The sequence below is a fragment of the Bubalus bubalis genome, chromosome 16, assembly GCF_019923935.1.
Source record: "Bubalus bubalis isolate 160015118507 breed Murrah chromosome 16, NDDB_SH_1, whole genome shotgun sequence".
Classification (NCBI taxonomy): Eukaryota; Metazoa; Chordata; class Mammalia; order Artiodactyla; family Bovidae; genus Bubalus; species Bubalus bubalis.
This window is the reverse complement of record NC_059172.1, coordinates 2601761-2629512: the sequence shown is the minus strand read 5'-3', so window position 1 is coordinate 2629512 and position 27752 is coordinate 2601761. Positions and strand designations below refer to the sequence as shown.

Here is a 27752-nt window from a genome sequence, read left to right as displayed (position 1 = left end):
AAATAATTTTGTAAGTTCTGACTTCCGCTTATGCTACTATGAGTCTACCTTGTTATCAGGGGCTGGGGGCTGGGGGCGGGGTATGTGGGGGAGGGGTAACCATCATTTTCTCAAAGAAACATCGTTGATTGACAAGTCAGTCCCATGATATGACTCATGATGCACTGATATTCCACTCAGTGTTCTAATTTCAGAATCTAGTATCTTCACGCAAAGACTCTTATTTTAAGGGAATAATTTATTAATAAGAAGGAGGAGCTCATTACATTCAGCTAAAATATATTCAGGAAGGTAACTGGGGGAACTCCGTAATTCAATGGAAAGGACTGATCAGCACTTCAGAGCCTTCTTCCCAACAGGGTAACATTTCAACACTCTTCCTTTTGCGTGGTGCTCAGTCATGTCTGACTCTTTCACAACCCCATGGACTGTAGCCCACCAGGCTCCTCTGTCCATGGGATTTTCCAGGCAAGGATACTGGAGTGGGTTGCCATTTCTTCCTCCAGAGGATCTTCCTGATTCAGGGACCGAGCCTGTGTCTCTTGTGTCCCCTGCATTAACATGTGGATTCTTTACCACTGAGCCGCCAGGGAAGCCCCTTCCTTTGGAATTCCAAGTTAGTTTTCTCTATGATTTGTGACAATGAGTGCAAATGAAAGGAGGCAAGAAAATGCAGTTGCAAACTTTTGTTCGAATTCTCAACAATGCCAAGTTCACTATATACATTTAATTGATTCATTATGTTCTGATGTGACTTGACCTGGGTTTGTTCATAAGCAACCTGCCCACCAGAGAACTTTCTTTCTCTTCTTCAATGTTTAGTTGAAAGCAAAGGCATTTTTAATATTGTTAAATCTATAGCTGTTCCTGGAATAAGTAACACGTGTTTAGTTCTCCCTATCATGTGAAATTATATAAAACATTTTAAAGCACTAAATCTAGTTTTGAAGAGAGGAAGTAACCAAAGCAAAAAGTGTTAATCTAGGGAAAACATTAAACATTTAGGAAAAACACAAAAACATCATCACTGTGATGATGGAAAGTTTACTTGTCAAATAAATTTATATAAGCTTCAGATTCCTCTTATAAATGACTATTTTCCCAATTATAAGAGTAACAGAATCTTATATTTAAAATCATGAAAAATGCCTAAATGGGTATAGAAGAAAAACATTATCCATAATTCTACAAATCACATATAACAACTGTTCACTTTTTGGTATATTTCTATTCATTATTATGCACATGTATTTTTACAAAATTGGGTTCCTATTGTAAATAAAGATTTGTACCTTGCTTTTTATCACTTATAAGTGCCTTTATTATGAAATATTAAATGTAATTCAAAGTACACTCTATTTTTGTATCCAATATTTGAAATTATATTTTAATAGCTTTTTAAAATAAATTAAGAAACAGCCTTGTATTTTCATTTTTGTTTGACTCAGTTATTTGAGATTACACTTTTAGAATAAGAATTATTGAATCAAAGAAGGGAAAGTTTTCTAAGCCTTTGGTGTACTTAGTCACAGCATTCAGAAGGTGTAGCTGACTACAGAGTTAAAAATTCAATAACTAACCTTCTCTTTTAACTCTTGCATTAAATCAAATAATGTACACATGCTGTTTTTTTCTGCTAACTATGCTGATCCTGTTTTGCTAGTTGTTCTTATCTTGAGTCACAGGTGCTTAGGACCAAGTGGTTGGCAGAAAAACTGTCGGAACATCTTGACCAAAGGCAGACAATCACAATGGCCACGAATCGTGGGAAAGTCAAGAACAGTGGCACCTGCTCAGCGAAGCCTTGGTCACACAGTCCCGCCACCCAGACCCTCATAATTCTCCTTAAATTGACCTACCCTCTTTCAAAGAGCAGAAGGGCAGTTTTCAACATGCTAGTCTGCTACCCTCCTCGTTTGCCAGCAAATTAATAAATTTCTCTTTCTTTGTCCTCACAACCTTGACCTCATTACTCTTTCTTTCTTTGTTATTTTTTAAATTATGAAAGTATTGATAGCACATTTACAGGAGACTTGGAAAATACAGAACAAAGTTACATTTAGTTCCACTATATATTACAGTTATCTTTTTAAGAAGATAAATTAAGATTTTTAGTTGGAGTTTCTATATCAAACAATCAAAAATTAATAGGATGGATACACAGAAAAGTAGAAGGGTATTGTTGATGTTTAGTTGCTCAGTCGTGTCCGACTCTTTGCGACCCCATGGACTGTAGCCTGCCAGGCCTCTCTGTCCAAGGAATTCTCCAGGCAAGTGTACTGGAGTGGGTTGCCATTTCAGTAGAAGGATATAGTAGATATGAAAAGCACTGTGAACCAATTCAACATAATAAAGATTTATACGATGTTCACACACAGTAGGATACAAATTCTATTTAAGTTTCCATAGACCATAAACTAGGAGACATTGGAACATATCCAGGTTGTCTTCATTACTCTTAACTCAGCACTGGGGGCAGGGGCTGAATTTTCAGTTACAAAAGGTTATACCAATTTATTTTTTTAAATTAATGTTTAATTGCAGGGTGATGCTGCACGTGCAATCTCATTATCAGGACCCCTCCCCCCCCACTGCCTCTTCTGAAGAGCCAGGAGCAAGCATTGCAGCGCTGCAACCAAGGGCCCCGGGTCCCAGCACGTCTCATTATCAGGCAGGAAGAGAAGTCTTTCCTCTTGGACTGCTATTGTGAGTACAGGGTGTGGACCTGGGCCAAATGGGGCAAGAAGTCAGATCAATGGCACAGGGTAGGAAAGCATGGAAGTGCTATCTTTGTCATGATGGCAAGCGACAGACACCCACCCCAGCCCCCTAAGCCTTCAAGTGTTGTCTGAGGCTGCTTTACTGACGAAGGCATTCTTCAGAGCACCTTTGACATCCTTGTTGCGCAGAGTGTAAATCAGGGGGTTGAGTAAGGGGGTGATGAAGGTGTAGATCAGGGCGATTCGGCGGTCCTCATCCTCCGAGGTGCTGGACCGGGGGCGCAGGTAGACCAGGCTGCAGCAGCCGTACTGCAGCAGGACCACAGCGAGGTGAGAGGAGCAGGTGGAGAAGGCCCTGCAGCGGCCCTCTGCAGAGCGGATGCGCACGATGGCCGAGCCGATGAGCACGTAGGAGACGGAAATGAGGACGAAGGGCACGGTCAGCACGAGGCTGCCCACGGCGTAGAGCACGGCCTGGTGCACGCGGATGTCTGCGCAGGCCAGCCGCAGGACTGGGGGCACGTCGCAAAGGAAGTGGTTGATTTCGCTGCGGTGCCCACAGAAGGGCAGGGTGAAGATGAGGATGGTGAGCTGCAGGGAGAGGAGGGAGGCCAGGCCCACGGCACAGCCCACCATCCGGACGCAGAGCTTCCGGGTCATGATGAGCATGTAATGCAGCGGGTGGCGGATGGCCACGTAGCGGTCATAGGCCATGACCGCCAAGAGGAAGCAGTCAGTGCTGCCCAGGGTGACGAAGAAGAACATTTGGGCCCCACAGCCAGCCAGTGGGATGGGCTTCTGGGCGCCCAAAATGTTGGAAAGCATCAAGGGTACCACCACGGTGGTGTAGCAGATTTCCAAGAAGGACAGACTGCACAGGAAGAAGTACATGGGGGTGTGGAGTGAGCTGTGTGTGCACACCACCCAGATGATGGCCGTGTTGCCGCAAAGGATCATCAAGTAGAGGACGAGGAAGAGGGCGAAGAGGAGGACCTGGAATTCTGGGACGGTGGTGAAGACCCGAAACACAAACTCCGTGGGGCCAGACTGGTTGAGGACAGGGCTCCTCGCCCACATGTCTCCTGCGGAAGAAGACCAGAAGATGCTGAGACTGCCTTTCCTGAATTACTCAATTGTGTGAGTAGAATCAAGGACTTAAAATTTTGCTTTTGATTTGAAATTGCCTATTTAGTATCCAGTTTCCAATCTCAATGTTTGGAAACGAATTCACAGTAGAGGGCATGGTACATTCTCCCTGGGAAATCTTCATGAATGGGATAGATTGTAATCTACAGAAGTTTCTGTTGACAGAGATGTCTTTTTGTTTTAAACTCTGCTATTTAAAATCCAATTGACAAGGGCTAATTCTTTGCTTGTATTTAAAGAGTTGCGTACAGTTGTACTTTGTTATCTGTGTGAGATTGATACCAAAGCCCAAAAAGGCTTAAGTTCCTTTCATAAAATAGGACAGTATCTGCCTATAACCTACACACATCCTCCCACATACTTTATATCCTCTCTAGAGTACTTATAATACCTAATACAATGCAAATGCTTTGTAAATAGTTGCTGCTACTCTTAAGTCACTTCAGCCATGTCTGACTCTGTGTGACTCTATAGACGGCAGCCCACCAGGCTCCGCTGTCCCTGGGATTCTCCAGGCAAAAACACTGGAGTGGGTTGCCGTTTCCTTCTCCAGTGCATCAAAGTGAAAAGTGAAAGTGAAGTCACTCAGTCATGTCCGACTCTTAGCGACCTCATGGACTGCAGCCTACCAGGCTCCTCCATCCATGGGTTTTTCCAGGCAAGAGTACTGGAGTGGGGTGCCATTGCCTTCTCTGAAATAGTTGCTGGTGCCCTGCAAATTCAAGTTTTGCTTTAGGGAATTTTCTGGAAATTAAAAAAATTCTCTATTGCTGATTGGTCAAACCCATGGGGGCAGATCCAACATTTGTTGGATCATTGTAAAAGCAGGAGAGTTCCACAAAAACATCTACTTCTGCTTCATTGAGTATGCCAAAGCCTTCAACTGTGTGGATAGCAACAAACTGTGGAAAATTCTTAAAGAGATGGGACTACCAGACCACCTGACCCACCTCCTGAGAAATTTGTTTGCAGGTCAAGAAGCAACAGTTAGAACTGGACATGAAACAACAAACTGATTCCAAATCAGGAAAGAAGTACATTGAGGCTGTATACTGTCACCCTGCTTATTTAACTTATATGCAGAGTACATCATGAGAAACCCTGGGCTGGATGAAGCACAAACTGGAAGCAAGATTGCTGGGAGAAATATCAATAACCTCAGATATACAGATGACACCATCTTTATGGCAGAAAGCAAAGAAGAACTAAAGAGCCTCTTGATGAAAGTGAAAGAGGAGAGTGAAAAAAGTTGGCCTAAAACTCAACATTCAGAAAACTAAGATCGTGGCATCTGGTCCCATCACTTCATGGCAAATAGATTGGGAAACAGTGGAAACTGTGACAGACTTTATTATTTTGGGCTCCAAAATCACTGCAGATGGTGATTGCAGCCATGAAATTAAAAGATGCTTACTCCCTGGAATAAAAGTTATGACCAACATAGACAGCATATTAAAAAGCAGAGACATCACTTTGCCAACAAATATCTGTCTGGTCAAGGCTATGGTTTTTCCAGTAGTCATGTATGGATGTGAGAGTTGGACTGTGAAGAAGGCTGAGCACCGAAGAATTGATGCTTTTGAATTGTGGTGTTGGAGAAGAGTCTTGAGAGTCCCTTGGACTGCAAGGAGATCCAAGCAGTCCATCCTAAAGGAGATAAGTCCTGAATATTCATTGGAAGGACTCATGCTGAAGCTGAAACTCCAATACTTTGTTCACCTGATGCGAAGAACTGACTCATTTGAAAGGACCCTGTTGCTGGGAAAAATTGAAAGTGGGAGAAGGGGACGACAGAGGATAAGACGGTTGGATGGCATCACCAACTCAATGGACATCAAGTAGGCTCTGAGAGTGAGTTGGTGATGAACAGGGAAGCCTTGCATGCTGCAGTCCATGGGATCACAAAGAGTCAGAAATGACTGAGTGACTGAACTGAACTGAACTGTTGGGTACAGAACATGTGGATAGGGAGGACTGACTCTATTAATAATTGTAGATATTTTCAAAATTAGGTAAATCAATGTATTGTTTACATTTTTGGTAAACATTCTTTTTGAAATATAGCATACACAGAAAGAACGTCACAAATTCTAAATGTACAGTTTGATCTGTTTTTTTTACACAGTTAATGTACCAGCATAAACTCTATCAAGATTAAGAAATAGAAAAATTCCAGTACCCTACAAACATTCTTTATGTCTTCTCTCAGTCTTTATGCTTCACAAAGATAACCACTCTTTTGGCCTTATCACTGAAGATTAGTTAAACTGTGCTTCAATTTATATATGTAATAATAAAGTGTGTGCTTTATTGTACCTGGCTTCAACATTATGTCTGCAAAGTTAGTCTTGCTGCTTTTTATAGCAAGACTTTGTTCTTGCCACTGTGCTATAGTATCCCATTTTTTTATGGCTACATTATAATTTATTCATGAGTTTTTCACTTTTCATCCAGTTTTGACTCCATATGAAACTAGGCAAACATCTTTTATTACAACCCTTTCTGATATATACTCTTTGTGTATTTCCTCTCATTTGAATATTTAAAAAAAAATTTCAACCATGAACCTAAACTTTTAAGACTTGGACAAATTCAGATGAAAGGAACATGTAAAGGGAATCATGTAATAATGAAGCAGAGCTGCCTGAGGTAAGAAAAGAAAGTAAGAAAACTAAAGATGCAATAGCAGAATTCAAATAGGCATTAAAACCATCAGGTGAATAAGTTTTATGAAGATAGGGAAAAATACCTGTCAACTAAGCACTTTTATATTAGAGTGGGCTACACTTTTATTTTTGATACAAAACCCCAAGAGACAATAGAGCAATGTCTATAGAGTTTAAAGAAAAGCAAATATTTTTTGTGAAAGAATTCTATACTCAGGCTTTAGAGCTTTATGTTCAAAAACAACAAAAAGACTTTCTCAAATTTACCAGGGCTTAGGAAACATGGGCAAAGCTTGGAGATACTGTGAGGTCAGTTCAAGACCATAGAAATAAAGCAATTATCATGATAAAGCAAGTCACAATTTTTTTTTGTTTGTTTCCCAGTGCATTTAAAAGTTATGTTTACACAATACTATAGTCTATTAAATGTGCAATAATAGCATTATGTTAAAAAATATGAAAGTGAAAGTGAAAGTCTTAGTCACTCAGTCGTGTCCAACTCTTGGTGACCCCATTGACTATAAAAATATAGATACATTAATTAAAAGTGGTTTATTGCTAAAAAGTGCTAATGATCATTTGAGCTTCTGCCAGTCATAATCTTTTTGCAAGAGTAATACAAAGATCACAGGAAACAGATCACCATAAAAAATAGAACAATAATGAAAATGTTTGAAATATTACAAGAAATTACCAAAATGTGACACAGAAACAAGTGAGCAAATCTATTGGAAAATGGCATCAACAGACCGGCTTGATGCAGGGCAAACCTTCAACTTGTCAGACGAGGAAATATCTGTGACGCACAGTAAGTGATGTCGCTCAGTTGTGTCCGACTCTTTGCGACCCCACGGACTGTAGCCTACCAGGCTTCTCCCTCCCTCCATGGGATTTTCCAGGTAAGAGTACTGGAGTGGGTTGCCATTTCCTTCTCCAGGGGATCTTCCCAACCCAGGGATCGAACCCTGGTCTTATGCATTCCAGGCAGACGCTTTACCCTCTGAACCACCAGGGAACACAGTAAAGTGAAGAGCAATAAAATCAGGTATGCTTGTGAGAAATGGAATATTCCTGTGATATCAGTAAATAAGGATGTCAAAGTCATCAGCGTTTCCAGCCCTCCGGTGTGAGCTGGTGAGCCCTGAGGGACACAGGAAGGAGACTGTCTGCCTTCTAGCAGCCAGCAGACCTACGGCCACTCCCTAAGGTAAGCCCCAAGGAAAGGAAGCTCAGGATGTGAAAACACAGGAAACTGGCCCCAGATAGATGAGGTGCATGTCAAAGGAATGATTTCAGTGAACCCAGACTCTTGCATTTTCCCCTACATAGACAGGAGCTGAATTCCTTAGCTTGGGTTACCTGGTTTTCTTTAATTAATAATAACCTTTAACTTTTGACATTCAGACTACCTGCCCTTTGCTGTAAAACTTGTATATAACCTGGCTCCTCCCCTCACCTCCTTGGAGTAGTTCTCAGGGTCACTTGAGGTGCTGTCTCGAAGTCCTAAAAATTCCCACCAAATAAAGCATAACTCTCAACTTTTATGTTGTGAATATTTTTTAAGTTGACACTTGCATGCCATTCAATTTAAATACACTTAAAATAATTCCTCAACAAAAAATCTGGGTTGCTGGGTGATTAATATTACTCCAAGATGGTGGAGTAGAAGGATGCGCGCTCATTATCTCCTGCCAGAACTCCAAAATTAGAACTCACTGCTGAACAACCATCGACAGGAGAATGTTGGATCCTGCCAAAAAAAGATAATCCACATTCAAAGGAGAAGCTCCAGCAGGACGGTAGGAGGGGTGAAATCGTGTTTAGAACCAAACCGCATACTGGCCTGAGACAAACCTTGTGCCCACCAGGACCCAGAGATGCCACAGAGACTGAGCCAGAACTGTGTTTGAGTGTCTCCTGTGGAGGTCCGGGTCAGCAGTGGACTGCCGCAGGGGCAGGGGCTCTGGATGCAGCAGACCTGGGTATAGCATAAGCCCTCTTGGAGGAGGTCACCATTAACCCTACCATAGAGCTGCCAGAACTTACAGACTGCCAAAAATAGACTCTTGAAGGACACAAACAGAACCTTGTGTGCACCAGGACCCAGGACAAAGGAGAAGTGACCCCACAAGAGACTGACCCAGACTTGCCTGTGAGTGTCCAGGAATATCTGGTGGAGGCATGGGTCAGTGGTGGCCTGCTGCAGGATTGGGGGCATTGAGTGTAGCAGTGCATGCATGGGACCTTTTGAAGGAGGTCGCCATTATCTTCATTACCTCCACCATAGTTTGGCTGGAGGTCAAATAATAGGGAGGGAACACAACCCTGCCCATCAACAGAAAATTGGATTAAAGATTTACTGAGCATGGCCCCACCCATCAGAACAAGACCCAGTTTCTCCCTCAGTCAGTCTCTCCCATCAGGAAGCTTCCATCAGCTTCTTATCCTTCTCCATCACAGGGAAGACAGAATGGAAACCACAATCACAGAAAACTAACCAAACTGATCACATGGACCATAGCCTTGTCTAACTTAATGAAACTATGAGCCATGTCGTGTGGGGCCACCCAAGACAGGCGGGTCATGGTGGAGAGTTCTGACAGAATGTGGTCCACTGGAGAAGGGAATGGCAAACCATTTCAGTATTCTTGCCTTGAGAACCCAATGAACTGTATGAAAAGGCAAGAAGATAAGACACTGAAAGATAAACTCCCCAGGTTGGTAGGTGCCCAATATGCTACTCGAGATCAGTGGAGAAATACCTCCAGAAAGAATGAAGAGATGGAGTCAAAGCAAAAACAACACCCAGTTGTGGATGTGAATGGTGATGGAAGTAAAATTTGATGCTGTAAAGAGCAATATTGCATAGGAACCTGGAATGTTACGTCCATGAATCAAGGCAAATTGGAAGTGGTCAAAGCAGAGGAACCAGAGATCAAATTGCTAACATCCACTGGATCATTGAAAAAGCAAGAGAGTTCCAGAAAAACATCTATTTCTGCTTTATTGACTATACCAAACCCTTTGACTGTGTGGATCACAATAAACTGTGGAAAATTCTGAAAGAGATGGGAATACCAGACCACCTGACCTGCCTCCTGAGAAACTTGTATGCAGGTCAGGAAGCAACAGTTAGAACTGGACATGGAACAACAGACTGGTTCCAAATAGGAAAAGGAGTACATCCAGGCTGTATATTGTCACCCTGCTTATTTAACTTATATGCAGAGTACATCATGAGAAACGCTGTGCTGGAAGAAGCAGAAGCTGGAATAAAGATTGCCAGAAGAAATATCAATAACCTGAGATATGCAGATGACACCACCCTTTTGGAAGAAAGTGAAGAAGAACTAAAGAGCCTCTTGAAAGTGAAAGAGGAGAGTGAAAAGGAGAGCTTAAATCTCAACATTCAGAAAACAAAGATCATGGCATCTGGTCCCATCACTTCATGGCAAAATAGGTGGGGAAACAGTGGAAACAGTGATAGCCTTTATTTTCTTGGGCTCCAAAATCACTGCAGATGGTGACTGCAGTCATGAAATTAAAAGATGGTTGCTCCTTGGAAGGAAAGTTATGACCAACCTAGACAGTACATCAAAAAGTAGAGACATTACTTTGTCAACAAAGGTCCATCTAGTCAAGGCTATGGTTTTTCCAGTAGTCATGTATGGATGTGAGGGTTGGACTGTGAAGGCTGAGCGACGAAGAATTAATGCTTTTGAACTGTGTTGTTGGAGAAGACTCTTGAGAGTCCCTTGCACTGCAAGGAGATCCAACCAGTCCATCCTAAAGGAGATCAGTCCTGGGTGTTCATTGGAAGGACTGATGCTGCAGCTGAAACTCCAATACTTTGGCCACCTGATGCAAAGAGCTGACTCATTGCAAGGGACCCTGATGCTGGGAAAGATTGGAGGAGGAGGGGATGAAAGATAGGAGGACAAGGGGATGACAGAGGATGAGAGGGTTGGATGGCATCACCGACTCAATGGACATGAGTTTGGGTAAACTCCAGGAGTTGGTGATGGACAGGGAGGCCTGGTGTGCTGCAATTCATGGGGTTGCAAAGAGTCGGACACAACTGAACGACTGAACTGAACTGAAACAGGAGATGGCAAGAGTGAATGTCGACATTTTAGGAATCAGTGAACTAAAATGGACTGGAGTGGGTGAATTTAACTCAGATGACCATTGTATCTACTTCTCTGGGCAAGAATCCCTTAAAAGAAATGAAGTACCCATCATAGTCAGCAAAAGAGTCTGAAATGCAGTACTTGGATGCAATCTCAAAAATGACAGAATGATCTCTGTTCGTTTCCAAGGCAAACTATTCAATATCACAGTAATCCAAGTCTATGCCCCAACCAGTAATGCTGAAGAATCTGAAATTGAATGGTTCTATGAAGACCTACAAGACCTTCTAGAACTAACACCCTCAAAAGATATCCTTTTCATTATAGGGGACTGGAATGCAAAAGTAGGAAGTCAAGAGATCCCTGGAGTAACAGGCAGATTTGGCATTGGAGTACAAAACGAAGCAGGTCAAAGGCTAACAGAGTTTTGCCAAGAAAATGCACTGGTCATAGCAAACACCCTCTTCCAACAACACAAGGGAAGACTCTACACATGAACATCACCAGATGGTCAACACTGAAATCAGATTGATTATATTCTTTGCAGCCAAAGATGGAGAAACTCTATACAGTCAGCAAAAACAAGACAGGAAGCTGACTGTGGCTCAGATCATGAACTCCAAATTCAGAGTTAAATTGAAGAAAGTAGTCCATGCAAGTCCATGGGGTTGCAAAGAGTCCGACATGAATGAGCGACTGAACTGACTGAACTGGGTGATTAACCAAATTCAAGATTGAGGGAGTTGCAATGTAAAAACTTGGTTTGAAAAATCAAAGAATAAGATATGTATTTAACACTAAGTGGTTAATGCAAATACTGTTAAAAGCAAAAAAAAATTCTAAAGATAATTATTGAAAGAATGCATAATATAAAATGCAAAAAGTTAGAATAGCTCTGCATATTTAAAACCACAAAGTGCACAACTGGGAAATTGGTAGTGAAGGATGGGAGAAATGTAAGGATACTAATTTTTTCAATCAATGGAAGCAAGAATTCAAGAGCTATTTCATGTAGATATGACTAATTAGAGGACTACCTATTCAACCATAAATTTCTGAGTAATAATCATCAGTAGAATAAACACACAGCATATCCACTCCAAACAATCTGATTTTAAAAAGTAAAAATATAGTGCAGAGAGCCAAAGGAAACAAAGGAAAGTGTGAGCAAGCATATAAGATAAAAATAGCTTAATGTAAGCTGAGAAAAGTATTTTGCTTCTGGAAATAAGTTTAAGAGAGGTTTGCTGCTGCTGCTGCCAAGTCGCTTCAGTCATGTCCAACTCTGTGCGACCCCATAGATGGCAGCCCACCAGGCTTGTCTGTCCCTGGGATTCTCCAGGCAAGAACACTGGAGTGGGGTTTATGTTTTATTAAAGAGTATCTCACACTTACATGAGAAAAAAATTCAACCAGGTTTATGTATAGTGACATTAAAAGGCTAGCATCACTTTTATTTAGCGCTGTGTCTTAGGATGTAGCCTGTGAAAGAAAACAGAAAAAGGATACAGTATATTTAATTGTTTGATTTAAGACCCAACAGAACCAATTGAAAGACTGAGATGAGTAAGACATTCGTCGCGGTGGCTGGTTCCAAATGAATGTGATAGGGAATCTCCTAACTGAGCTTAGCCGATGTGTCAGATTAACCAATGCTCGTCCTTCCCTCTGTGCAAGGTGCTGTATGGAGCCTGTGATACACTGAGCACAAGAGACCTGCGGCTTATTCTCTGACATGTTTGAGCATTCCAAGCACATTCCACAACCACACTGAACTGTATGTTTAAAATTCAGTTGGGTTTCACCCAAACTTACTTCGACAATTTGGATTCATTTTTGTAATGATGTAATTTTATTAAATTAAGATTCAAATTTTTAAAAAGTGGAAGAAAGCTAGAAGATGGTGTAGATAAATATTTTTCAGATCTCAGAGTACAACCAAATGACTTACAACCAAATAAGCAGAGTACATAAAAATATTGACACTTGGACAGAATAAACATTTAAAAGTTCTGTGTGTCAAAAATACAATAAACAAACTGAATAGAAAATGAAAATTTACCCCGCAGCAAAAAAGTTTATAATCAGAAGAACAAGCAATTCAAAAAAGAAAACTTCAAAGACATATAAACATTCAATTTCATTATTTTTCAAATAAATATAAACTTAAATAAAATTGGATATAATTTTCTGCTTAGAAACTGATTGTTTTGGAAAAATAATAATATCTAGTGTTGTGAAAGTTGCAAAGAGGGATATAATCCCAAATATTGCTGAAAGTGAAAGTCCCTTAGTTATGTCTGACTCTTTGCGACCCCATGGACTATACAGTCCATGGAATTCTCCAGGCCAGAATACTGGAGTGGGTAGCCTTTCCCTTCTCCAGGGGCTCTTCCCTACTCAGGGACTGAACCTGGGTCTCCTGCATTGCAGGCAGATTCTTTACCATCTGAGCTATTTGGGAAGCTCTAGTTACTGGAAGTATAACAGTGCTATAAAGATGTGTGGAGTGCAATCTGGTAGTATGTCATAAAAGACTTGAAGAAATGCATTCACTTTGATTCAGCAATAATGTATTACGGAATTTATAAGAATAAATATGTTCTTATAAATTAATCGTGTATGTGCACAAAATTGTTGACAGGAATATTCATTACAGTTTCTGATATAACAGTGAAAATTGTACCAACCAAATATCATTAATGAGAAAATGCTTAAATTTATTGGGGTCTAGCCATGCGATGGGAAAATGCAATCATTTGAAAATGATGTTGTGGAAAATGCTTTATGAGATCAGGAAACCCATGAAAAAACAGATCATAAAAAACTGTTAAATCATGATTCCATTTAACAGATAATGATTTCTATTCATAAAAAACAATATATCTTAAAATATTAACAATGAGTATTACCAATGAGTTCAGTCCCTGGTCAAGGAACTAGATCCCACATGCGGCAACTAAGACCCAGCACAGCCAAACAAATAAACATTAAAAAATTAGATCTGAGTGTGAAAACTGCCCTGATTTACTAATTTAATTTTTACATTAGTTATATTACTTGATGAGCCCTGATTCTCTAATGTGTGATTGGAGATGTGAATGTGGGAAATTTATGAAGATTGAGTGTTTCAAATATATAATGTGCCTGGGGCGTGCTAAGTGTCGAGCGAACATCAATGACGTCCTTTCTCTTTCCTCATGATGGTGAATTTCCCTTGGCTAGTTACCCTTCAGTTCTTATCTTTTCCCCAGTGGGCAGTGAGGTTCCTCTAGAGCTGTATTCTCCCAGGTCTTGAGTTGCTCTACTAAGCATTGAAAATAAAAAGAAGAGTAAAAGAGAAAAGGAAGAAGAATAAAATGGAAGGGATATTTCAGTAAAATAATGTGATTCAGATCAGATCAGATCAAATCAGTTGCTCAGTCGTGTCCGACTCTTTGCGACCCCATGAATCTCAGCGCGCCAGGCCTCCCTGTCCATCACCAACTCCTGGAGTTATCGCCAAAAGCAAATAAGATAGATTTTAACTCAGGAAAACATTTAAAAATGAATCTATCTTATTAAGACGTGTGTGTGTGTGTGTGTGTGTGTGTGTGTTCAGTTGCTCAGTAGTATTCAACTCTTTGCGACCCCATGGACTGTGGCTCAATAGGCTCCTCTGTCCAGGGAATTTTCCACGGTAAGAATAGTGATGTGGGTTGCCATTTCCTACTCCAGGGGATCTTCCCAAACCAGGGATCAAACCCGTGTCTCTTGTGGCTCTTGCATTGGCAGGGGGGCTCTTTACCCTAGCACCACCTGAAAGTGAGAGTTGCTCAGTCGTGTCCGACTCTTTGTGACCCCATGGACTGTATATTCTCCAGGCCAGGATACTGGAGTGGGTAGCCCTTCCCTTCTGCAGGGGGTCTTCCCAACCCAGGGATCAAATCCAGGTCTCCCGCACTGGAGGCAGATTCTTTACCAGCTGAGCCACCAGGGAAGCCCAAGAATACTGGAGTAGGCCGCCTATCCCTTCTCCAGCGGATCTTCCCAACCCAGGGGATTGAACCTAGGTCTCCCACATTACAGGTGGATTCTTTACCAGCTGAAGCACCAGGGAAGCCCCTATTAAGACATGAAAATCAAATAAGCAGCTTTTACTTGGGTGGGAACTGTCAAGATTTGCAAAACACTTTATGGATAAAGCAAGACATATAGTGTTGGAGCTTGATGTCTGCTAGGACAAGTTATGTCAGGGCAATTTCAAGGAAAAAACTACCACATATATTCAAAGTGAGTCTATAAAATATAAAAAAATATATCAAACTTTGTACTTATGAATTAAGCATTTTCCCTTTCAATGGCCACTTTCAAGGGTTTTGCACTTACTCTAATGATGTTTCTTTCAAACCATTTTTGGAGTGCTGCTGAGGGTTATTTTAAAAGAATGCACATTTTCTCTTATCTCATCAGTTGTGACATACGTTCACATTTGGAGGATACATTTGCTTATTTTCTTAATAGTGAAGCATTTGAGGTTCAGCGAAATAAAATAGAGTAATAAGCTAGGTGATCCCATTTTGCACCATGGAGTTTGAGCAAAACAGGAGTTGGTGAAGCTGATATTGTTGTTTAGTAGAAACATACATTTTTCTTCAATTATTTAAGAAATGTAGGAATAAATATTATCATTGCTGTTAAGTGTACCATTTGAGATGTGTGGCACAATCTTTGTGAACATTTTCCTCACGTTTTCAATTCAAGTTTTCAAGTATGAGTAATGGATTTTGTCATTCAAATTCATCTCTTTTGGCCACTGACCAAATGAAAAATCTGGCCATGTCAACATTTTCATCCGGCTAATGTATGAGAGCTGGCGCTAATGGCAAAGAACCTGCTTGCCAGTGCAGGAGATGTAAGAGACATGGGTTCAGTCCTGGGGTCAGGACGATCCCCTGGAGGAGGGCACTGCAATCCACTCCAGTATTCTTGCCTGGAGAATCCCATGGACAGAGGAGCCCGGCAGATTAGAGTCCATAGCATCACAAAGAGTTGGACACGACTGAAGCGATTTAGCACACATGCACACAATGTATGAGAGGCTGATTGTATCTAAAAAGGTTCTTAATAAACATTATCCCTGTGCCAGCTCTTTATTTTTTCATGTCCAAAAGAGTATTGGGCAAATATCAACACATTTCTGTGTTCCAAGTCTTTATCATCCTATCGTATTTCAAGAGGTGTTCAAAACTTCATCTCTTGATTACATTACAGTCCATGCAAATCCATAAAGCTGCATTTATTATTCTGTCTTCTACTACTCTTTCAAAAACTATTCTCAGAGTATCTCCCAGACCTGTTATCATTGCTACTCGCAGAATTCACTCTTTTTCTGGGTGCCCACATTCCTTCCTTGGGGAACACTCCTCTCCTGGCAATGCCATTTTGGTAAACATTTCAATCAGGGCTATATTTAAGCTCCACAAAGACAAGAATGTCTGTCTTGTTCATCAGAGTATCTCATCACAATAAATTTGATTTGAACTAGATTGAATTATTTTGTATTGTAAAATAGTTTATAGTTAAATTATAGTTAAATCTCATGTCCTTTAAACTTCTTTCAAAGCCAATATCCAATGGCACCTCTATAGCCCACTTAGGCCACAATTACTTTAGCCCCACATAGACTGGGGCTTTCCTAGTCCAAAGGTGATTTTGTTTATATTTGTCTGCTGCATGCAAAGAGGAAGGTTTGGATGGGATGGATTCACTTGATTAATGGCTAGTGGGAAGCACAGCAATTAAGCTATTGATGTGCTTATTGAATAAGTTTGATAATGTTGTGAAGCTCATCTAGTTAGCAGTTATTCCTTAATGACTGATGAAGCAGTATTTCCAGGTGTAATATATGCTTCCTGCTAATCCGAAAACACTGTGCATATAAAACCTAAACACTTGTGGAAATATCAGTGAGCCAGGAAACCATAGCAAAGCCCATAGGTCAAATGTGTGCTTATTTATAAAGTGTATGTAAAGTTGGATCTCTGTATCTGGTAACTATAAGGGAACTTAAGAGGTACCTGGTCCCACATATATCCTTCATGCAAAACTCAAGGTCTGCTGAGATTAAGCCTTGTTCAGAGGCATAACGCTAGTGATAAGCATATACGGGGCCTGAATCTATTTTCTATGTGATTAGTTACCAGAGTGTAAAGTGTACATACAGGCCTTGAGTATATTTCATGTTTTATGTACAACAAAAGTGATATAAAAGCTAAGAGAGTGCAAATATGCAGCAGAAAGGACATGGGATGGGTCTGGCAGAGCTGCTGGGAAACATGCCCACACTCGGTCTGCTCCTATGCACACAGCTAAGCGGAACAACAGCAACACCTTTCGTAGAGCAATCTGAAAACTCTTTAAAACTTCTCCTGTTGCAAACAGTTTCCCCTAATGATGACCACTAAGCCATTCTCAAGTTAATTATACCTTTTTTCAGTCTCTCCCACCACCAGTTTTATTGAGGAAAAACTGACAAATGTAATTGTATATATGATGATTTGATATATATATATAAATGATTACCAAGACCAAGATAATTAAGAGACATTTGATCTCTCAAAAAGAGTGTGGGTTCTGGATCTGCTGTTTCATAGTTTCAGAATCTGGGACAAAGTTACTGAATCTCCATGAATCTCAGATTTTTAGCTATATAGGATATATATGGTTACCCTATAGAGTGGTCGTGAGAATTAGTGCTCACAGTGAGTTAACAGAATTGGCAGTAAGGTGAACTACCAGTGAGTGAATCAAGTGCTCTGCCTGACTTTGTTGTTGTTCTTCAGTCGCTTAGTCTTGTCTGACTGTGACCCCAGGGACTGTGGCCTGCCAGGCTCCTCCGTCCATGGGATCCCAGGCAGGAATACTGGAGTGGGTTGCCGTTTCCTTCTCTGGGGGAGATCCTAGCCTGGGGATTGAACCCGGGTCTCTGGCTTGGCAGGCGGATTGTATCCCACTGCATCACCTGGAAAGACCTGCCTGACTTCTAGGAGGTGTGGTTTTTCCACCCTCCACCTTGTGCTTTCTGCCCCAGCTCTACTGAACCATCTTCAGTTCCTTCCCACGGCCCCACTTGCTCTGGGGGTTTGGCATTATCTGCTCCTTCCACCTTGGACACTCCTCTTCTGCTCCCTAGCTGCACCTTCTCCTTCAGAGCTCAATTCAGGCGTCATTTCTCCTGTAAAACTTTCCTTCACTCTCTTCTTTCCCTAACTCTAATGACAGGTACTTCTCTGAGCTTCCCCCAAAGCCTTCTCGTCACCTCAGCTCTGAGGCCACTGTAACTTATCAGTATACAAATCAAGCAGACCAGCATGTATGGAGTATGTAAAGAACTCAAGTCCTGGGATCAGCTATGTGGAGATGTGTAAGAAAATTATAAGACATAATCACTGCTGCTGCTTCAGTCGTGTCCGACTCTGTGGGACCCCATAGACGGCAGCCCACCAGGCCCCCCCGTCCCTGGGATTCTCCAGGCAAGAACACTGGAGTGGGTTGCCATTTCCTTCCCCAATGCATGAAAATGAAAAGTGAAGGTGAAGTCGCGCAGTCGTGTCCGACTCTTAGCGACCCCATGGACTGCAGCCTACCAGGCTCCTCCATCCATGGGATTTTCCAGGCAAGAGTACTGGAGTGGGGTGCCAATCGCTAGCTTCAGCCATATAACAGAACATGACGTGTAAAAGAATTTAAACATCTTCTGAGGAAGTAATTCCTAAATTGTGTTCCTTAGAATAGACTTCTTCTTGACACCTCAGAAATGAAAAAGTTCATGGTCAACTTGGGAAGCATTTTTCTCAAGAGTTACAGTGAATATTAGCACAGTGAAGTTATGGGAGGCCCTGTTGTAAAGCAAACAGTTTCATTTTACCTCAAACATTTTCCAAATCTGTTTCACCAGCACCAATAAGGATTTGTGATTTAATTCTACTTGAAAAAAACTGAGGTCCATGCCATACCATTGAAAAAAGTCCTATGGACAGTATATTAAAAGGAGAGACAAAAGACCCAAGTTTTATCCTAGCTTCACACTTTTTAGGTATAGGATGTGAGGTAATTCAACACTTTTTGTATCTGTAAAAGTGCAGTAACTTGTTTGTTTTGCACAATTTTATGTATATGGATATTCTTCTCCAATTGCAAAGCACTATAGATACTTGTGTTTTATTACTATTTTTAGAAATAAAGTCAAAATCAAATAAAAGAAATTGTCTCTTGAGATGCTGCCTTACCACTTTGAAATTTGCTTCAATCCATCAGGATAACTTTTCTTGCTGAGATGTTGAAAGTTCTTGGCATGGAGGATAGAGGAGCTCTTCCAGGGAAGTCATCGACCCTATTTTTCCTCTTCTCAAAGCATGACTTGGAATGAGGATCCATGAACCTCATGCAGTGCAGCATCTCTTAGGGAGGACAGGTGGACGTTGGGTGATATCTCCATAATGTCTAGGTGAGAATGGAGAAGAGTATCCTTTGCATGCTGATATTCATAAGAAGAGACACCTCTCAGAGATCTGTGGCAAGGACGGAGCAGGATAAGAGGAACATCCTTTGGGAGGATTATCCTATGGAATCATCCCAAGTCCTGAGTGGGAAGACCTACAGCTCCTCCTTAATGCAGGGTCCAGTCTCGCCGGATTCAGTCAGGTTACTTGTCCTCTATGACACCTCTTTAAAGTTAATGAGTCCCTACAGAGGAGGAATTTCCCCCGTGGTTCCCCTTAACTGAAGCCAGCCAGAGAAAATATTTGAGAAAAACTTCCTGAGTTGATCAACTAAGCAAGACTAGCCAGCAGCTCCTTTGCGCGTTCGCCATCAACAGCCATTATCCGGGAATTCCAGACGAGTGTTCTCATTCCTTTTCTATACCCAGCACGGAACTTACTCATGTTATATTCCAGACAATATCCCGGTGAGCCTTGCTGAAGACACACATTCCTTTCAGCTTGAGCTCATGGAACATGTATAATGCACTAATTCAGCCCTAGCCTAGGCATCTGGAGACCTGGAATCTAATTATGGATCTGCCATATAGCCGTTGACCTCAGGCAAACAGTGGAACTCTTATGTGGGCAGGTTTCCATACCTGTGATATGAGGTGTTGGTTTAAACGGACTCCAAGGAGTTTTCCAGCTCTAAAATTCTATGAACTGTGTTTTTTTCTTGATAAGCAGGATTATGAAGCATTTTCCTATAATGATTTCTTTTGATTGTTGGTTTCATTTTTTCTTACCCTACTTATTTCTATTTCTTGATCACGTTTTCCCTGTGCTGAGGCTGTTCCAGTCTTTCAAGACATTTATATACCTGTCTAATTTTTTGGTAATTATAGCTATATTTTTATTTTATATTTATATTTATATTTAATATATTTTATTATATATCCCACATCTTTTTAAATTGGAGTATAGTTGCTTTATAATGTGTCAGTTTCTGCTGTACAGCAAAGTGAATCAGCCACATGTATATACATATCCCCTCTTCCTTGGATTTCCTTCCCATTTAGCTCACTCCAGAGCATGGAGTAGAGTTCTCTGTATAGTCCCACCTCTTAACCTACTCTTTTAAAAATTTGTTTCTCCTTTTCCACCTCCCTCCAACCTCGTGGAATTAAAACCATATACTTTATCCTTACTGTTGCCTTTAATTCTTAGTCAAGTTCCACTTCCCTGTCTTATGTCAAAAGTAGTTGCTCAGTCGTATCCAAGTCTTTGACACTGTAGCCATGGACGGTAGCTGCCACGCTCCTCTGTCCATGAAATTCTCCAGGCAAGAATCCTGGAGTGGGTAGCTATTCCCTTCCCCAGAGGATCTTCCTGACTCAGGGATCAAACCTGGGTCTTCTGCATTGCAAGTGGATTCTTTACTGTCTGAGCCACCAGGGAACTTGAACCTCCAGGGAAGCCCTCTCTGTCTTATGCCCATTATTAATAATGTATCTTTATTTAATATGAAACAAATATTTATTGAATTCTTACTATGAGCCAGATTCTATGTCCAATGTTTGGGATATATCAGTATGCAAAATAGATGAGAATTTTACCCTCATAGAGGCTGTGTTCTTGGAGGGGGGAAGAAAGGCAATGAGCAGAAAGTAAGGATAAAAACATGTGATGGAATCTAAAAAGATGGTATTGATGATCCTATATGCAGGACCGCAGTGGAGACGCAGACATAGAGAACAGACCGGTGGGCACAGTGGGGAAGGAGAGGGCGGGACGAGCTGAGAAGTGGCCCTGAAACATACACATTACCGTGTGTGAAGCAGCTAGCCAGTGGGAATTTGGTGTATGCGGCAGGAACATACAGACATCATACATCATACGCTGGTACTCTGCGACAAACCAGAGGGCTGAGATGGGGTAGGAGATGGGAGGGAGGCTCAAGCGGGAAGGGACACATGTATACCCAGAGCTGATTCATGCTGATGTATGGCAGAAGCCAACCCAATATTGTAAAACAAATTATCCTCTAATTAAAAATAAATAAAATTTAAAAAAGAACATGTGATAATGTGTCAGAAGGGGTGAGTGCTACAGACAAAAAGCAAAGCAGGGCGAGGATGCTAGGGATTGAGCCTGAGAGTGATGTGATGTGTGAGAGGTGCAGAGGCTACCTGAGTTCTGGGAGGGGCGCTCTTAGGCTCTAGGCAGGTGGTGGTCTGAGCAGACAAGCACGCCCAGAAAAGAGAAGGGAGAGAGTCTTAGGGCAGAAGCCACAGCAGGCGACATGGCCTTTTCTGAAGCCCAGATAAGCATATCAAACTTGTCCATAAAGTCCAAAATATCTACAAATCCATGTGAGGAAAGACAGCTTGCTTTTATATTCATGGCAATCATGAATTAAATAGCTCTGTGCTGGTTCTTAAAATTGGAGGGTAGTTACATGAGTAGAGAGACTATACTCAGACTTATTTTCCATTTTTTCTCACCAGATATGTTTATTTGTTCAGATGACCTCATTCCTGCAAACATATTTTACACTCTTGCAATGCCAGCATGTAGTGTTGCATCAAAAAGGAGGCTGTGTTTTCAAATACCGTGTTCACGGTCATGTTTTTTGTGACAACTTAATATGAGTAGTATCGATGGCCCACAATTTATTAAATGAATCCCTAATATCGAACAGTTAGGATGTTTTTTTATTTTCTTATGACTTAGATGAACATACAGTAATATAGGTGATTTGATTCACTTAGTCATCCAACGTCGTGTTTTTGAAAGTGTGTACTTTCCTACTGTTCTTTGTTAATTTACTTGGATATTTATGTATGATTTAGAAGGTAATTAGTATGTATTGTTTACTTAAAATTTGTTAAGAGGATAGATCTTGTGTTAACTGTTCTTAACACAATAAAGTTTTAAAAAGTGCAACAAGAGCATTTTTAAAACATAAAGAAAAATTCGAAAGAAATCAACTTTAAAAAGTTTAGATTATATACTTGCCAACTATAGTATCTAATTAAGTCAGCTGTATATACAATATAAATGATCTTTACATATTTATTTTTTATGGGGCCTCCTTGATAAGATATCCATAATCCCATGTTTATTACAAGATTATTCACAATAGCCTAGATATGGAAATGACCTAAGTGTCCATAGGGGAATGAGTGGATACAGAAAACGTGCTATATACATATAATGGAATATCGATCAATCTTAAAAAAATGAAATCTTATTATATGTGACAACGTGGATGAACTTTGAGGATGCTATGCTAAGTAAAAAAAGCAAGCTACATAAGAGCAAATACTGCTTGATTTCACTTATCTGAAGTATCTAAAATAGTCAGATTCATAGCAACAGAGAGTGGAATCATGGTTTCTAGGAGGCTGGGTACAGGGAGAAATGGGAATTGCCATTCAATCGGTATAGATTTCAGTTATACAGGAAGAATGAGTTCAAAACAGCTGACTTACATTATGGCTGTAGTTAACAAAACTGTATTATGTACTTAAAGATTTGTTAAAAGGGTATACCTCATGTTGTGGTCTTACCACAATTGAAAAAGAGGAAAATGAGAGGAGCAAAGCAATATGCAAGTCATCAGCTTTGCTGGCATGGATCATAGTTTAGGGGCAAGACTTTATAGCCAGCGTCTTCTGGGTTTTGTGGATTTCTGACTCTGGCAGCAGCAGTGAAATCCTGGGACCAGAAATTGTTCCCAGGAGCGTCACATAACGTACTTTTCTATCCATACTGGCAATTTTGGAAATCACAGAACATATAATAATAGTTAACACTTTTTGCTTAAACCAAAAAAACTAACCAGCCAGTCAAATAGAATCATGAAATGTAGCTTAAAAGGAAAGAAAAGAAAGAAAAGGAGATTATATTCCCCAAGTTCGGCAAGTAGGTAATAGTCTGAGGAAACTGCCTAACTGCAGATGTGCTGTGTGTGCGCTCAGTCATGTCTGACTTGTGGCCACATGGACGGCAGCCCACCAGGTTCCTCTGTCCACGGGATTTTCCAGGCAAGAATACTGAAGTGGGCTGTCATTTTCTCCTCCAGGGGGTCTTCCCCACCCAGGGACGGAACCCATTTCTCCTCCATTTTGAGGCATATTCTTTACCGCGGAGCCACCTGGGAAACATGTGCTACCCTTCAAGAGAAAGGAAAGATGACTCTGGGGAAAGCAGTGAGGCCAGGGAGTGTGCCGTGGACCACAGAGAGTGACTCCGTGGGCCCGGAGCTGGGAGTTGTGAGCCACAGAGGATTATTCCCGGGCCTTGAAAACTAATGGAATCTGCCTTGTTTGATTTCAGAATTGGTTGGAGCCAAGAAATCCATTTTTCCTTCCCGTTTCTCTCATTTTGAATGGAAATGTCTGGAACTGCTATGTTATGCCTGCCCCACGGTGTGTGTTGGGAACAGACACCTTGTTTTCTAGTTCTCGGTCTGCAGAAGGGGAGGGATCTTACCCTAGCATGTCTGTACCCTAAGTCTCATCTAGACCTTCATTAGTAGTTTGGATGATGAGATTTGAGACTTTTGAACTAATGATATTTAGATAAGATTTTTGGACCTGAGTTATGCTATAATGAGTGAGGTTTTGGGGGGTTTGGAAGAGGCTGGATTTATTTTGCATTTTAGATGTGTTTTAAATACAATTGTCAAAAGAAAATTTAGAGAACTTTACTTGATATGAATATTATATTGAGCAAGAAACTCTAAGCAGAAAGGGAGACTTCAAACTGAAAGTGATTTGAAGCTCAGAGGCATGTTGTTATTGATACAAGATTGCTCATATAGTGAGAATGGAGAAGTTGTTTAACTTAGACAATGATTGGTTATTACAATGGGAATTTCCAGATGAAAGAGGACTTGGATAAAAGGTGTTATACCACTTTAGGAAGATGACTTCAATTTTATTTATGATTATCAGAGACAGAAGGAAATATCTAAGTAGAGTTTCACTTATATTCATGAAATAAGCTAGATTACGTTTAGCTTATGTGACCTAACTGATTTTGTCTGCTTAGGGGATTTTCAAGTGTAGTCTCCATTTTATCTTATTTTAACAAGATGAATTCCTTAATTTCCCCCCATCCCCTAGTCCTACCCAAACTTTAGATTCATTGTATTTATGTGGCTGGGAGTCAAAGATAAAGAGAAAACAAATGTACCTTTAGGTGATAACCCCTGCCCCCCTCCACAAAGCCACAAATGATTTTTCTTCAGAAAAATGGGAGCCAAAGGGCAATGGGATGACATCTTTAAAGAGATGGAAGAAAAATGGTCATTTCTAGAATTCTATATTCAGTGAAAATATTCTTAAAATTAAGATAAAAATGGAGAAGACTACTTTTAGAATACCTTTAAAAATGTTGACTATTTAAAACAAAAATGAAAATGTATGATGGAATTTACAAGTAAGATGTTACAATAAGAGCACAAATATGGGGGCAGAAAATGGAATTAAACTGTTCAAAGTTTCTTACACATTTACTTCAAAAGTATTACAACAATTCTTGGTAGGCCATGATAAGAATGCAACTACAAAATATGGAACAAAAATATATCTAAAAAGCTGTTAGAAAAAATGTTTACAAATCCAAAAAGAGGCTGATAAGGAGAAACTAAGAAACAAGAGAAGAGATGAATAAAATACACATGGAAATATGGTACTCTAAATTGTCCAATCAGGATTAAGAAGAAAAAGTACAAACTATATATGCTCTTGATAAGAGCCATACCTTATATATGAGGAAATGCAGGTAGAAGTCAAAAGGAAGAGCAATACGTACCATGAAAATGTTAATCATAAAAAAGATAATGTGGACAAATTAAGATTAGATGTAGATTTCTGGACCAGGGATATTACCAGCAATAAAAATGAACATTGCTTAATGATAAGATGGTTAATCCATCAACAAGATATAATCATGCTAAATATATTTACATCTAATAACAGAGCTTCAGAAAAAAAGGGAAATAAAAGAACTAGAACAAAACAAAAATTGCAGAAGTAAAGGGAGAGATTGACAATTGACAATCATAGTTGAACATTTTACCTACCTCTGATAGGAATGGATAACACGAGTAGACAAAGATAATGATAGAGATTAGATCCATACTATTAGCTAACTTACTTCAATTGACTGCACTCAGCAGCTACAGGATACACATTCTTTTCAAAGGTACTTGAGACATCATAACAAAACATGTGTCATAAGACAATCAGTTATAAAAATTATAACCCAGACTCAAAATCCTGAATCTTATAACTAGCATCCATTCCCAAATTGGATGATAGTAGACACTTTTCCGAAGACGAAGACACCCCCGGCCCGCCCCCCCCCCCCGCCCGCCGCCGCCCCTCCCCGCCTCCCCAGCTTTCTTCATACGCCCTTGCAGCTCTGCAGGAATTTTATGCTGAGCAGAAGCAGCACCACTCTGACCTCCGTGGTGACGACAAGCACAACATCAGGATAATAGAAGAGAACTGGCGGCTGAGCCAGTTCTGGTACAGCCCGGAGATGGCCCTCCGCCTTGCTGAGGACGCCGTGGCAGCTGCCGGGTAGGGCGGCAGAATAGCGTGTGTGAGCCCCCAGCGTCTACCAGAAGCTGAGAGAGCGGCTCAGAGACGACGTCTCCCTCTGCATCTTCGAGTACGACCGCAGGTTTGCCGTATACGGAGAGGACTTTGTCTACTATGACTACAAGAGCCCTGTGGACTTACCTGAGAGGGTCGGCACACACAGCTTTGCCATCGTCGTGGCAGATCCCCCTATCTCTCGGAGGAATGTCTTAGGAAAACGTCAGAAACCATCAAGCTCCTGACCCGGGGAAAGATCCTGCTGTGCCCAGCTGCTGTCATGGGGGAGGCGGCAGCAAAGCTGCGTGGAGTGAAGACGTGCAAGTTTATTCCAGAACACACTCACCCTGGGAAATGAGTTCGCTGTTTCGTGAATTACGACTCCGGCCGACACCATGATCTGCCGGTGCAACTCCCAGGCCAGGAAGGACCCAAGTGACATTTCCTCTCTGAAAAACTACCACCTGCCCAGTCCTCATTTTCAAGGTAAAGACATTATGATTTCCTTAGGATGTCCCTGGAGCTCAGGGTGCTTTTGCCAATTTAAGTCTGTGGAATTGTATCTGGAAGAACTTTTAGACCCCATCTAGTGGAGAAGGCAATGGCACCCCACTCCAGTACTCTTGCCTGGAAAATCCCATGGGCGGAGGAGCCTGGTGGGCTGCAGTCCATGGGGTTGCTAAGAGTCAGACACGACTGAGCGACTTCACTTTCACTTTTCACTTTCATGCATTGGAGAAGGAAATGGCAACCCACTCCAGTGTTCTTGCCTGGAGAATCCCAGGGACGGGGGAGCCTGGTGGGCTGCCGTCTATGGGGTCGCACAGAGTCGGCTACGACTGAATCGACGCAGCAGCAGCACCAGCAGGCACTTTTCATTCAAAAGGCATGGAAGAGGCACAGAGTAGTCACTGTGGTCAATCGAGTCTGACTCTTTGCAGCCCCGTGGACTGCCAGGCTTCTCTGTCTATGGAATTCTCCAGGCAAGAATACTGGAGTGGGTTGCCACTCTCTACTTCAGGGGATCTTCCCAACTGGGAAGGGGTGGAACCCGTGTCTCTTGTGTCTCCTCCATTGGCAGGCAGATTCTTTCTAGTGCCACCTGGGAGCAATCATAGACATGGAAGCCAAGAGGAAGCAGTCGGCACTGCCCAGTCCCATGAAGAGGCCCATCTGAGTAGCACAGCCCAGCAGGGTGATGGTCTTCTCCGACCGTAGGATGTTGGCCAGGAGGTGGGCACCACCCGAGCAGTGTAGCCGATTTCTACTCCCGAGAGGCTGCCCAGGAAATAGCACATGGGCGTGTGGAGGCGGGCTTCGGTCTGGATGGCCGCCACGATGAGGACATTCCCCACGATGACCCATGTATAAACCAGGCTGACCCCAAGGAAGGACAAGACGTGCGGCTCTGACTGGGAAGGATAGGCCAGGAACACGAATTCCATCCACAATGAGCGGTTTCCCCAGGACATTGAGTTAACAGACTTTCTCTGTCGAGAGTTATTAATACAAAGAAACAATCAGACTAACAACACATGAGTTCATACTCTGAGTCATGAGGCAATCTAATTAAGACTGGAGTTAGAAACTAGAAGAATTAAGACTTATTCTCTATTTCCTCCCTTTTTAACAAGTTTCTTCACATAAATAGCCACAACTTCACTTCTAACTTCACTTCTAACGATGTCGCTTCCCTGGTGGCTCAGACAGTAAAGCGTCTGCCTACAATGCAGGAAACCCAGGCTCAATCCCTGGGCTGGGAAGATTCCCCTGGAGAAGAAAATGGCAACCCACTCCAGCATTCTTGCCTGGAAAATTCCGTGGATGGAGGAGTCTTGTAGGCTACAGTCCATAGGGTCACAGAGAGTCGGACACGCCTGAGCGACTTCACTTTCTCACTTCTAACTGCCAAAAGTTGGGCTACATTGTGTAAGAATTTTTTCAGGAAATGTGGCAGAGAATTTTATGGAATTCAAAGCTATTTTCAGTAGATGTGGAATGAAAATTCAAT

General features: G+C 41.4%; 1 protein-coding gene and 1 pseudogene across 1 annotated transcript; one reads left to right on the top strand and one right to left on the bottom strand.

The window, feature by feature from the left end:
• Positions 1-2837: 2837 nt before the first annotated feature.
• Positions 2838-27213, bottom strand: LOC102414442 (olfactory receptor 10Q1-like). The gene is given in 3 exon segments (XM_044929829.2): positions 2838-3459; positions 26862-26979; positions 26982-27213. Coding segments are annotated over 3 exon segments (972 nt in total).
• LOC102414110 lies at positions 7268-26196 on the top strand (annotated as a pseudogene).
• Positions 27214-27752: the final 539 nt, after the last annotated feature.